Source organism: Pecten maximus, chromosome 13 (assembly GCF_902652985.1).
Source record: "Pecten maximus chromosome 13, xPecMax1.1, whole genome shotgun sequence".
Lineage (NCBI taxonomy): Eukaryota > Metazoa > Mollusca > Bivalvia > Pectinida > Pectinidae > Pecten > Pecten maximus.
Genome location: NC_047027.1, coordinates 17,074,397 through 17,089,180, shown reverse-complemented (window position 1 = coordinate 17,089,180; position 14,784 = coordinate 17,074,397). Strand labels below are relative to the sequence as shown.

Here is a 14,784-nt window from a genome sequence, read left to right as displayed (position 1 = left end):
CATATATATCATAACAGTATTGTGACGTCATTAATCACTGAAGTCTTGTCGACGTCACATGACTGTCCAGAAGTTGTGATGACGTCCCATAAATGTCTTTGGCCTGGCCAGATGTTCCAAAGATGATTAGGCTAATCACAGTTTAACAACTATTTTAAATCCTTTGTAAACCAATTATTTCTGGTTAAACTATCATGAATTTTTATGCTCCCCGCCATGAAATGTGGGGCATATAGTGTTAGATATGTCTTGATTCGATCCTCACCAAACTGTGTTTCAGGGTGTCAAGTGGCAGCGGGGGCATTTATGTCTAATTAGACATTTTCTGCTTTTATAAAGAAATGCGTATTACATGGTGAACATGCAGTACTGTGAGAAAAGAAAAAAAATCATCAAGAAAATTTTGTTTGAAAAAATATGGGGCCGCGGTGGCCTAGTGGTTAAGGTGTCCCGAGTTCGAAACCTACGTGGGGCAGTTGCCAGGAACTGACCGTAGGCCGGTGGTTTTTCTCCGGGTACTCCGGCTTTCCTCCACCTCCAAACCTGGCACGTCCTTAAATGACCCTGGCTGTTAACAGGACATTAAACAAACCAAAAAAAAAAAAAAAAAGTTTGAAAAAAACATTTAGTTGGCCGTCGTTGATCATTGATAAATGGAATTGAAGTGGTGTATGATAGGAAAACATCCGCGTCTTTTGAATTATTCAGCAGGATTTTGCTTACTTTTGGGTTGTCTCTTTTCAGTTTAATTTGCATAAATATTCATGATTATATCTAAAGCATTCTTAGATTATTTTCTAAAAAGGTATATATTTACTTTTCTTATTAAACTTGTTGATGAATGGTTTAATTAATTATTTGTTAAAACAGATCAAGTAAGAACACCCACCATTACAAAGAACCCCACAAAGGACATGCATTACGAGGGTGAAGATCTTACCTTGAACTGTGCTGCTGAAGGCAACCCCACGCCTACCTATATTTGGCGACGTAATGGAACTCAGCTTGGCACTACAGCACAGCTATCGCTGACTAATATCAAGATTGACCAATCGGGAGACTATGTCTGCGAGGCCAAGAATAATTTTACAGGGACTACATACAACCTGTCCGAGATGATCAGCATTACAATAGGTATGTCTGGATTAAGATTTAACTAGTTGAGAAATATAGGAAAAAACAGTGTAGGTATTAGTAGGGTTACGTATCCTGTCAACAGCTAGTCTGTTTGGTGTTTTCACTTTATCTGTCCTGTAATCTTTACTTTTGACTCAATTTATATTTCATTAATTCAGATTTTAAAATTTGATAAAAAGGGAAATATATATATAAAAAAATGATTTAAAGAAAACTTATGCTTTCATACTTTCAAAAGAATTCTAAAAAATACATACTGAATGATATGATTGTAAAGTTGGGTCATTTCCATTTGGTTCAAATTTCACCTCACTTTTGTTTATCATTATTATATACCGTATATTAATTTTCTTATGTTTTTCATTTGTTTATTATGTTATTATGATTTCATATTTATATGTCCACCTACACAACTCCCCTGAGTTTCCTCCCTTCCTAAACTTTTTATATCCCTTTAGTTGTCTCCCCTTCTTTCACTCTTCTGTCATTAACACTGAAAAAATCATTGGAAGCAGATCAGAATATTTTTATAATAATTATAATACACTTTGATCTGCAAAAAGTTCGGGATCTGTGGTGCTTTTTCATTACACATTTCCATTTTTGATTTGTTTGTCATAAGAATATTTTGGTGAAATTGATTAATATTTGTTGAATATATCAATAAATAAACAATAAACTTCTGTTTCCAGTGATTTGAATTTTTTTTACCATTTTAGTTTCCTTTTTCCTATTTTCTTGCTTGAGTTCTGTATTAGATTGGTGTTGTTTCCTTCTTTTTTTGTTTGCTAATATTTTTGTATCTTCTATAAATGGGAAAAACATATCTTGTAATCAAAAAACAAAAGACGTCATATACACACAGAATGAGTATATATCTATAAACAGATGTTGATGTTGATAATCAATATTATCCACCAGTAAATGACATGTATTATTATAGTCATACATTTTACATTGGAAAACATACTTACTGTATGGCACTTTAATTCATGATCAGAAAAAATGTTACTGAGAAATAAAATTTTGTGTTAAATCTAGAACAATGCTGATAATTAGCAATTATACCTTATTATCAGCTCTATGTTGTGATTTTGTTCAGCATACATTTTGCACTTTTTTTTTGTACCACAAATGTTGCGATTCCATGAATTAAAGTGCTGTACAGTAATATTTACATAATATGGATATTTGTATCTTGACAAATTATAAAAGGTCAAAGAAAACATATATTATCTGTGAATTTGTACTTAATCAAATATTTATGCCCATGCATGATCATGAAAAAAACATGAAAGAGATATTTCAAGTTTCAACTGTTATCAACATCTTAAGTAAAAGTCTTGAGATCATTTTATTTACAAAAGGTTAGTGATATAGGCATAATACACAATAGCAGAACATTTATTAAAAATCCCTTATTACGATAAAACGGAGAAAGAAAAAAAGCTGAAGATAATTACAAAAATTTTCCTCAGTCAAGATGAAAATAAACTTCAATTCTTTTGATACTAAGAACTTCTCAAAACTGGTCCTGTTCAATTGCTCAGTAATGTTCAAGTAAGCTCTTTTTTTCTGTCTCCATTATGAACATATTCATCAAACGCAATGTTGATCAGGACAAATTCCTCACTGCAACCCCCTCTGGTGAAAAAAACCCCCCACCAAACAACCAAATATGGCAGTATGTGACTACATCCCGTGTATTGTCCTGTAGTTTTGTAGCTCTGGGCTTAGTTTGGTATACACTGTCATTATTCCTGACCAGTCTCTGGTTACACCCATAATAATGCCTAATACATAGGATTCAGACTATAAGTTCATCTTATTTTGAATGTATTTGTAACACTTCTATAAGTAAACATTATTTATTGTATTGAGGAATTCTCTAATTAACACCCTAAAGTGACAGATGTTTTCCTTTTAAACAATCTATTGTCTCTTAATCAAACTTTTAAGTTAGTTCAATTTAACTTTAAGATGAAGTTTATCAATTTTTATTTGTGTCTGACTTATTGGGATCCATTACTATCCCCCACATCAAATGACACAGAGCACTGATACAGGAGATAGAGTAACATTTTGGCTAATGTTGGTGGTAATGGATTTTGATTTTGATAAATTATGACTAGGTTATGGTTCTAACTTTATCTCGTTCTAACTTTTGTCAGTGATGAGATTCCTGGTATATAAAATATCCAATAATCTGGTATCAGTTCTAATTAAATTTGGTATCAGTTCTAATCAGTTATTAAGTTATAATTTTTGTATCAGTTATAACTTGGTATAAAATCATAAATGATTTTGTTATCAATTATAATTTGGTAAAAAGTTATAATTTGATGTAATGTTATGATTTGAATTATAACTTGGTATAATGTTATAATTTGAATTATAACTTGGTATAATGTTATAATTTGAATTTTAACTTGGTATATTTGAATTATAACTTGGTATAATGTTATCATTTGGTATCAGTTATAACTTAATTCAAGTTACAATTTGATGCCGGTAATAGTTTGATATAAAGTTACCAAGTATCAATTAATAACTTGATTGAAGTTATAATTTGGTGTCACCAGTTGTAACTATTGAACATGTCATGGTTGCAAAATGCAGTTGGCAATGGCTTGCACTTAGCTGGAATGTACAATTAATAATTTGCATGCTTCAAATAAGTACTGTAATCTGGGCTAGTACGCAGATGAACGTGTGGAAAACTGACTGTCATATCGAGTGTTGATCTGTGTGAGAATTTGGTTTTCTGGAACATAGGAAGGAGTGGTTGTTTTTGAAAGAAACTAGTTAACTTTTATAAGTTAATTACAAATCTGTAAATTACTTTGATACATTGAACTTCTTCAAATATTTTTTTTTTGAATTATGGCTAATTTGACTTGATATGACCTACAGTAATGAATGGAACCTCTTGAACACATACCGTTAGGTACAGAATCTGGTTAATTAGGTCACCTCAGAGACAGTCTCAAGTGACCTATTTAGGATCTGGTTAATTAGGTCACTTCAGAGACAGTCTCAAGTGACCTATATAGGATCTGGTTAATTAGGTCACCTCAGAGACAGTCTCAAGTGACCTTTATAGGATCTGGTTAATTAGGTCACTTCAGAGACAGTCTCAAGTGACCTATATAGGATCTGGTTAATTAGGTCACCTCAGAGACAGTCTCAAGTGACCTATATAGGATCTGGTTAATTAGGTCACCTCAGAGACAGTCTCAAGTGACCTATATAGGATCTGGTTAATTAGGTCACCACAGACAAAGTCTCAATCGTCTTTTAAAGCTGTTTTAATGTTCATGGCTCTCCCTCTTGTTGATAAAAAATGCATTAGTGTTGCATGTACTCAGACTGTGATTCTAGATTGATCCTTTTAAGTTCAGTGGCTTGTTTTGGCATACATTTTTAGATTTAAAGTAAATAGTTACCCAAATGAAGATCATTGTTGGCCACATATTTATGTAGAATTTTGGTAATAATCTGAATAATTCCATAATAAATTATGTACTTGACTGACAAAGTATGACTTTCAAGAGATTCCATTTAATGTCTACACGAGGTTGAGTATAACTAAGACACTGTTTCCTGACTGAAGTAACATATTATTGACACAATGAATAACATCACAAACATATCTTATGGAAGCAAAAATAATTTTTATATTAAAACTCTTCATTGTTACATATTTATATTCATTGCTTTGTGTTTGCAGACAAAAAATCTAAAGTACAAACACAATTGCTGAAATCAAGATCAGACAAAAATTCTATAAAGAAAGACCTTTTGTTGCAATTGGCTGTCCGTTTGTAATTAACTAGTGTAGATCTTTCAAAATAGAAGTAATCTAAAATTATAAGTAATTCTGATTTTGATAAAAAATTAAAACAAAAACAAAAAAACCAAATGATGAAACTTCTTGAAATTACTGTTTTATCAAATTTGGGAAATAATCAATATCAGATACAGGAAACAGTGCATTGGTTTGCTTGGCCTGAAATCTAGTTGTGTTATAACATGGCTGACAAAGGTGAGTTTTCTGCATGATTCTGGACATCTATTACCTCCCTTCTCTACAGAAACACCACCACCCACAACTACCCCCCAAACTACAACTCCTGTTCCATCTGTAGTGCCAACATCGGGAGGCGGCGGGACTAAGTCACCCCAGGGCGGGGACGGCAGTAAGTATCACATTCAAAAGTATACACGGTAATCAGATCATCATACTACAAACTGTACCTAGCTTCAAAATCATATACTTGAATTTTAAGTTATAAATCACTTGCTGTTCTTACCAAAGACTAATTTGTAGCACACTAAAAAAATTTTGTATGTACAATTTTTATTTTTCTATAGTTAACATACAATTTCAGACTTTAACTGGATTCATTTGTAAATTAATGAAATCACACAGCTAATTTGATTTTTCTAAAGCTCTGTTTATGGACAAATTCTTTTCAAATGAAAAATTACTAATAAATTCAGGAATTTTCTGTATTCATAACCTGTATGAAAATAAATCTTCTTTGAATTTTATCATTTTACATACCTGGTATGTGTTGATGACATGAAGTGAAATTATTGATTTAATATAAGTAGTTGCTTCATCAAGCACGATACATTAAATTTGAATATTAATTTCATGTCACATAATGATTTGGATAAAAAAAGTTCTGAATTCCTATGACAAACATCTTGTAGTTTTTAGTTAACAAACTGAAAATAGTTGTTTAAAGTTTAATTGTTATATATATAGCTAATTAAAAATGTTTTCATAGCCGTCTTTTGGGAGTGAAATTAACTAGAGAGTATTTAAATGATCCAGAAGTGTTGAAATATTTAAAAGAATTGTTTTTTAATTTCAACCCTTTTATAATAAAAATTGATTTGTTCTTGCATAATTACATGGTTGTTTGGTGATTACAATCATAAAAGACAATAGCTATGGCCCTAATAGGTTTGTTCACGAAACAAAGCTGTTAAATTATAGATCATACAACTTGGGCAGGTGGCCGACATATTGATTAGCTGAGGAATGAGTTGTAATAAAGGAAGTTTTCTAATCGCTATAGTGATGACCAAATGAACATCCAAACAATGTCTTAATGATATTTCCATTTCAATAAGTAAGGGTGTTCAAAGTAAATATTTAAAAAGATATCTTCAAAACCTTTTAGTGATGAAGTGTATTGAACCCTTTATCGGCTCCAGATAAACACTTAATGATGTATATATTTTTAAGATGTTGAAAAAGTTCTATAGTGTTTCCAGATAGGAATATTTTTACAGTTGTACTCAATACTGCAATACAAATGAAGATGGAAGCTTAATTTGACTTTAATTTAAACTTTTATATCTATATGGCTCGCCACCAGATAGGCATGAGTACATGTACGGCAAGTATACATTAAGGACGCTCATTATTTTCAAATTGATCTATTGAGCCAAAATATGTTTGATATTCTTTAATTTTATCTATAACTTCCTCTAAAATTTATCTTAGAAAAAACTTCTTCAGTTTTGTCCAAGATTATTTCATGAATTCTTGAATGCCCTGTATAACTTAAGACTGTATGTAAGAATTAATTTTTTCGTATCCTTGAAAATCCTTTAACAGTTAAAAACTCGAAGTTTAATTGTTGTGTAGCCTAATATTATCCTCTATTGTCTGACCAAGTCTATGACAGATGTGATCATGTTATCTATCACTACAGATTCTGGAGGAATCGACACAACTATCATCATTGTCATTGTCGTCGTCGTGGTCGTCGTCATCATCGTGGTTGCTGTCGTTGCATTTATTTGTCTCAAGCGTAGGAATGCCAACAAGAGTATTGAAGGTAACTAAGATATTTTTTTTTTTAATTTTTAATTTTTAAGGCATTTTTAATACATAAATACAATAATATTCACACACACACACACACACACACACACACACATACATACATCGATTCCAATCGGTATGTTTTTCTTACTTTCATTTTCACCATCACAAATTATGTCTTTCATCATCATCATCATCATCAAACATACAGAACATACACACATCCTCATACACCGACACAGAATATACAAACACACACAAACATATTCAGTTTCCTGGTAGCCTGATCAGTCATGTCAAGGGCTAAGTGTCTGTGTTGGTCATATCAACTCTTTCCACATCAACAGAGTCATTGACATGATTGACCAGACTCCACACTGATTCAGCCAAGGTAACTAAGATATGATTAACTTACTAATTCATTAATGAAGTCAACTCGGATGGAGGAGCCTGAATAATGAATATACATATACAGATTTTATTTTGACATTGGAACTTGACGGTTCTTCATCATCAGGTATCGGAGAATGTTAAAAATATGATGTTGACATCATTGTCAACATGGCACATGGTATACAAATGTTATTTGAGATTTCAGATTATACAAATAAGATTGATATATGTTTAATGTATACAATTTCATATTGTACTGTACATGTATATATAAATTATATACACACATATAACTGCATTCTCAATCTGTTATGAGGAATAGAATCTATCATTTGTATAATACTATATACTGTACTGTATAAATATGTATTAGGAAGGAGTAATGAAGAAAAAACCCAGCTTACGCCGAGCATTGAACTAGCGATCTCCTGCTCTTCGAGCAGACATCCTACCATTAAACTGGAAGGAAATTCCAGCTAGCCCGCGCTTTCACACATTGGTTTGATAAAAAGAAATATTTCTAATTTCCACTCAAAATGATTAAAGTGATTCACATACAGTCATTAAAAATATCTTGTTTCTTTTCAGAACCCCCAGAGAAGCCAAGAAAGTAAGTAACTGTTTTGTGTTAAAACAAAAATGCATGCAAAGGGAGGTAATCCTTCATAAGGTTGTCAATAATTGCATAAAGGGAGATAACTGATACATCACTTGTAACTGGATGTGAAATTTCAATAATGATAAAAAAGAATGCAGTTTTGTTTATTGAATTCACAAAGATTATCATTATATAATGTCATCTAGAGTGTTAAAAACTAGTTTGAGGTTTAAGAATCATAAAATTCCATATTTCTTTTTTTATTTTGGTGACTTGCCTAAGTTTCTATTCCATTCCTTGTTTTCACAGTAACTCAGACCTCAGTTTTGTGAACAAGCCCCCAGATGTGACCCGTAATGATGAGAAGCGGAACATTGGTTACAATAATGTAAGTAAATGTAGATCTGCCCCTCCTATTGGTGTAATTGTATTGGTCGGCTATTTACTGTGATATCCTGCCTGTATGTCCTGATGGGTGATGGCACAAAGTAGGTCGGAAAACATGTAGAATCATCAAAAACAAACCATTTTTGTAATGTAAAGATGCAACATCTGTCATAGAGAGTATACTTTATGATCAATTGAAAACAAGAATATAGGCTGTTGTCTTGCTTCTTCGCCGACATCTTATATTCTGGCAAAAATGAATAAGAATGGCACAGCCGGCACATCTCTGTACTTAAAAAAAAAAAAAAATATTAATGATAGTTTGTGTAAGATTAACATTGCCAAATGCATGTATAACATATACAACAGTAGTAGTTGTATTGTAGCAGGTTGATAGATGCTTAAATTTTAATTGATAATAATCTGAATGTGATAGCAAGTTTATTTCTATTTACACAGTTCGATAAAGGGAAGGGTGATCTACAATATGCAGACTTAACTTTTGATGATCGACCGAGAAGTCGGCGACCCATACAGATTCTGGACACCGACCTCGGACCAACAACATACTCGGAGGTCACAATGCCCAGTGTGTGACCTTTGACCCAGGGAGATCAGGACATTTGTGCCAAGGACACCCCAGGAGTACTCTAGTGCTATTCTGTGGCGTCACAATTTTCTTACTATGGCAACTACAGATAATTAAATTACAAAAAGGTCATGACCTTTACATAGTGGGTTGCCACCCCAGTGGGAAATAATGGCTTCAAGTGAATGGAAAACAATATTGAAATTACTTTCTCTACAAGGACGTTTGAAATGCCTTAGAAGATTTCAGTATGTGTTTTTCATTGTCATTACTACTCTGCCTTACAAAGGCAGTTATTCCTTACTAAGCTGACCGTAGGGAGCTTCATTGTATGAGAGGAATGATATCTATGCCCACCGGTTTAGACAGCTTCCATTTTCATCTCTATCGTCTTTTTATCTTCATTGTCATCACCAAAGATGGATGTTGTATATTCATTTCCAAATCGTACATTACAATGCATATTCTGTGCATCAACTGTATCGGTGCCTGGAGCATAACGAAATAGAACGATCAAGCGTTTTTCTTGATTGTGAAATGGTTGATCCCATAATTAGCTAAAATTTCGTTGCAGTAGAAAAGTAACCAGTTAATGTTAATTGAGTCAACACTATATTACAATAATTCTGTAATGCAAACTAGAATCTAGCCTATGAAACAAGAAACAAATTTTGATATCAATTTTCTGTGCTGTATATGTAACTCACTGGTGCACAGTTTTTGTGACTATTATTCCATATTATTTTTACATGTTAAAAATGTCATTCCAATAATGTGATAAAATTCCTTATTTGGGATAAGGTCGTTAATATTACTTAATTACTCCTGGAGGAGACACAAATATTTAATTTGAACCAGATATAAGTTAACATTATACAATTTAGCATCATTTAAGTCCATTTCATCATTTTCTGACTTCAATACCATCCTTTGTTATTTCTAATGTAAACTTGTGCTGTACATTTAGATAGTGTTAAAATGATGCACGTGAACTGCGCAATTTATTCACTTCAAGTAATGTTTAACTTTGATAAAAATGTGAAATTAGTCATTAGGAATGGTAATAGACATGGGCTTTGATGCCTCTGTATGGAGACAGAAAAGTATTTTAGGGTGACGATAACATTTTATTTCGAGATATGAACATTCAATTCCTTTTCCTTGTTCCAGAGTTTAACTGTTGCTTCATACCGAGACTTTATAATTTCTTTGATTTCTTTATGAATTTCACAGCCCTGAGGGTTTGAGTCATATTATTGTTATCTTGCTTTTAACTTTAATAATTGTGTTAATCCTAGAGTTTATAGCCCAGATTGGATGGGCACAGTTGTACCGTACTCGTATATCAACATTTGTATTTAATGTGATTCAATATTGATAATCAAAAGTTGTCGCCCCCCCCCCCCCCCCCCCCCCCCCCCCCCCCCATACTGGGTGATGAATATTGACAAAAAAACACTTTCTTTAAGAAGTAGTTTTAATTGGAGATATGACGATGTATCTTTGGTGATGCAGGTAATGAAGAAACTGCAATCTCTTCTCAACGCTGCATGAAACCAAATTCATGGCAATTGGGTCTTGCCACCAGCAAAGTATATCTCATTCCACAGCCTACATGTCACAATAATGTTTGATATTTCATTGTGCTTGTGTGTCGTCAAAACGTTTTGTGTTACACTTGCTTTGAGCATTTCTTCATCGTGTTATGTGATAGATGTTACAAATCTAGAGCTCTTCAACTGAAGAAGAAGAGTTATTCCAAGAATTAATATATTTTTCTAACCATGATAATATTATAACTTTTCATACCTTTGTTATTTTAATTGGAAACAGGTGTTCATTATAAGGTATATTACTCGTGTCATTGTTATATGTCGGTCAGTGCTACAAATGTATTGTTTCATACACACGGTAGAACCTTATACATAATTTTAATGCCAAATTTTCAGACATAAATTATCAGACAAAAGATTCAATGAAAATTGATTATTTTGAAGAGAGACTCATAATGTTTGTGCCAGTTTCAAACATAAAATATCATTGAAAAAATTATTTTGGTATTTTAAAATTTCGTAATATTAAGAACCACTGATCGATAAATTCAATTAAAATCTCAATAAAAAAATCTTTGTAATGCAGTAATGAAATATTTATTTTGGATAAGTCCTGGTGATCTGTATATTATATGTATATAAAATATATTCACTTTTATTCTTTGTACTTGTATTACATCAATCTCTGACATTTTAAAGTAAAAAAAACCAACTGGTAAAATGTACAACCTACACACACACTTGAGTCAGTTTTGTAGTGTGAATGACTTTTTATTTATGAAAATGGTAATGAGGCCAAATAAATGCAAGGAAAAGAAAAAGAAAACGAAAAAAAAACCCCCAAAATAACCCCAAATCAACACTGATTTTTAAAGTGAGGACCAATTAGACACTTTTATTGAAAATTGTCCCCCAAATCGTTTGCATTCATCAGAATTCTGATCTTGTGAAATTTCCAGTAGTGCTGGATAGGAAAGTTTGTGTATCTGATAGGCTAGAATAACGTTTATCACGGATGTAACCTTTCTACTGTCTAGAATATCGCCATGTGGATAAATGAATTCAATGATACTGTAAAGATTCATGCATCATTTTACATGGAAAATATGTGGGAAATTTATATATTTGGTGCATTTCTGAAGGTGTATGAATGAAGCAAAATTGAAGTGGATTTATTTATTTTAAGAATCATTTCTGGTAAGAGATTGGCAAATCTGCTTTTAATTATGGTGTTGTTAGAAATTCATTGACATCATTTGACATTTGTTTTTGATTTGACATGTCTATGATTTTCCCCTCTGATTGATGAATGAATGGTTAAGGGAGGTAACTGTGATTTTGTTCAAGGTACAGCACATTGTGAATTTTTGAATTTCATTACCTGTGAAACTATATAATAAAAAATTATCATTGATGAAATTGTAACTATTATTTTCAATTTTCCTGTTAAAGCTTTTATAGTATTCCTGTTGAACAGAAAAGTTAAATATTTTTGAAGAATTTGATATGGTTAAATATTTTCTGAATTATTTTCGTACATGTTCATTGATAATTATCAGGTACATAAAGGTGATAGCAGCAAACTGTCAGTGGGACCAATTTATCCTGATTAAGTGTATACATCAATAAACATATCATGTACTTATCTACAGGCCTAATTCTCATTTAAATGACCATTTTCTCAAACTTGTTTACTTAATCATCTTCATATACATACTTTTTTTCCATGGTTTTAAATGGTACATTATATTCATTACTGGTATGTTTTCTTCTTGAATTGATTATTAATTTGTAAGGTTGAATGATAAATGGTATAATTCTGTTCTGGAATACAGAGTTATCTGCTCTTATGAGCAGGTATTGATTGCTACATCATAAGTTTCCGGGAGGAGATAACGTCGTTTTCTCAGAAATCGATACCTTCTCTCAAGAACAGATAACTCTGCATTGGGGAAAGTTGGAATTCCATGATTATGTACTGTGACCCTGAATCAGGGGAAGATTCTGGATTGTCTACTGTTAATAGAACTTTTGTTTGATCTGATTTTATCTCTGAAAACATAAAACAAACATTTTCATACTATTGCATATGTTCCAGCATTGTTGAAAATAGTTTTAAAGAAAGAGTAAACTAATAAAGTATATATAAATGAATATATTATACATTATACATTTCATTCTTTTTCTTTCTTCCAAATTCCATCAGTAAACTACAAAGTTCTTGTGAAATAATAATTAAGAAAATCCAAACTTGACAAGGAGACTTATAACACAGACTTAAGTTATATAATTTAATTAGATATTAATGCAAGTCTGTGGTTCCTAAACTGGTGCATATTAAACTAGACACAATGTAGATTTATAGCCAGGGAGGTATTGACATGTTTACTATGGTGGAGTGCTCCCTAGTCGCACCTAATCATCTCTCTTGCTTGTAGAAGTTATCTCCCTTCGATATATTTATATGAAACATTGTGATAAAGTTATGAAGATATATTCTTACCGAAGTGTTATATAGTGTATTCCACAAACAGTAGGTAGTATCTATCACTTATTACTACTTGTATGATAGGACCACTAGGGAAAATGGATGTAAAACTCAGCAAATATTGATATTATATTCTTAACAGCCCATCAACACTTCTTTACAGGCGATTAAGGCCAACAAATGTCTGGCAATTTAAGAGAAGCTCGGACAGGTTATTACGTTACAAAGAAACTATCTCTTGTAGGTTTTCAATCAATACATTCCAATAAAATGTGTTTAATTGCAAATTGTACAAGATAATTAGTCCTGGTTATTGGCAAGTATGAATACATTAAAATTTGCACTAATCAACGCCCATGAACAGGTGTCAGTCTTTTTCAAATTTTAGTCCATCTTATTATTCTACCTTTGAATCACAAACATGTTTCACCTGTATTACTTCTTTAGGCCACAGGACCTTCCAAGTATTATATGAATCTATCATGGGTTTCTACTTGATCAATCACTTACGTCATACAAATGATGTCCAGAATGATTGGTTAAGTAAATCTGAAGACTTAAGACTGATTCATGATCCTTAAGCTTAAATTAAGATTGTTCAGGTTTAAAAAATAGTGATATGTGGTTGCTATGTATTAATGTATATCCCTACATAGATGTAATTTATAACCTAGAACCGATTGATAAGCTAACATAGTCAAAGAACTGGTTGAAATATGGTTATTTTTCTATATGACAAATATTTTTTACAGTTGTACATAAATATATACATATATCATTGATAACAGGATCCAACTGTGTACAAATATGATGAATTCCATTAGTACATAATAAATTTGTACATATATTCAAGATTACAAAGTGTTGTGTCTGTTGTTTAAGTTCATCCTATTCTTCATACATTCAGCCTATACCAGCAAGATTGACTGGAGTGGCTGGATGGTGCTCTAGGTAATTTACTTTCACCGAGGCTGCCAAGGTTTATTCCCTTATCGGACATGAAAGGTATGAGGGTCCACTTTCTTTTCCAGGTCCCATTGCAGGCTTCCCTCCAGGCCAATGGCTGATTTCACAATTGTATAAAACAAACATCTGATATCATCGCTGAAACTTGAACTTGATCTGTAGCTATTCATACTGAAGTTACATACAAACTTTCACCAACATACCTTGAAGCATGGCTGAGTAAAGAGAGGAAAATTGAGTGGACGGACAACCGGCTGGCTGGTTGAACTGACAGAAGGATGGGAGAAAACTTATAGTCTCCCATTGTTTCACTGGTACGGGGGCCGCGTAGCCGAGTGGTAAGGTGTCCCGTCACTTTATCACTAGCCCTCCACCTCTGAGTTGTGAGTTCGAAACCAAATTGTGGCAGTTGCCAGGTACTGACTATAGGCGGGTGGTTTTTCTCCGGTTTTCTGGCTTTCCTCCACCTCCAAAACCTGGCATGTCCTTAAATGACCCTGGCTGTTAATAGGACGTTAAACAAAAACAAACGCAACCAAATCACCGGTAGGGAACTAATAAATCAAGTTGAAGCAATCTACACCATCAGCATTTGACAGTTTCTAAAGTCAATAAAATGAGTATTTGTTTCACCTTTTTTTAATAGAATGTTTCGATTTCAAGCACATTCTCGATAAATACTTTTGAGTCCCGGATATGAGAACTTTTTTCAGTTCCGTGGATTCGAAAACAATATTTAGCTACTTGAAAGAAATCGATCCATTTTATAGACTTTGATGTCTTTTACGTTACTCTCCTTGACGTTCTATTTATATCACAAAGTTGACA

General features: G+C 32.5%; 1 protein-coding gene across 2 annotated transcripts in view; it reads left to right on the top strand.

The window, feature by feature from the left end:
* LOC117341429 (leucine-rich repeats and immunoglobulin-like domains protein 2) overlaps positions 1-13,844 on the top strand; it is a 46,542-nt gene extending 32,698 nt beyond the window's left edge. The window contains exons 4-9 of one of the 2 annotated variants that reach the window (XM_033903279.1): positions 871-1,134; positions 5,286-5,336; positions 6,870-6,995; positions 7,964-7,985; positions 8,283-8,361; positions 8,820-13,844. In XM_033903279.1, coding sequence (XP_033759170.1) covers positions 871-1,134; positions 5,286-5,336; positions 6,870-6,995; positions 7,964-7,985; positions 8,283-8,361; positions 8,820-8,957 — 680 coding nt within the window. In that variant the 3' untranslated portion in view covers positions 8,958-13,844. Of the gene's footprint in view, positions 1-870; positions 1,135-5,231; positions 5,337-6,869; positions 6,996-7,963; positions 7,986-8,282; positions 8,362-8,819 lie in introns of both variants that reach the window. The other variant, XM_033903278.1, reaches the window with a different exon arrangement.
* Positions 13,845-14,784: the final 940 nt, after the last annotated feature.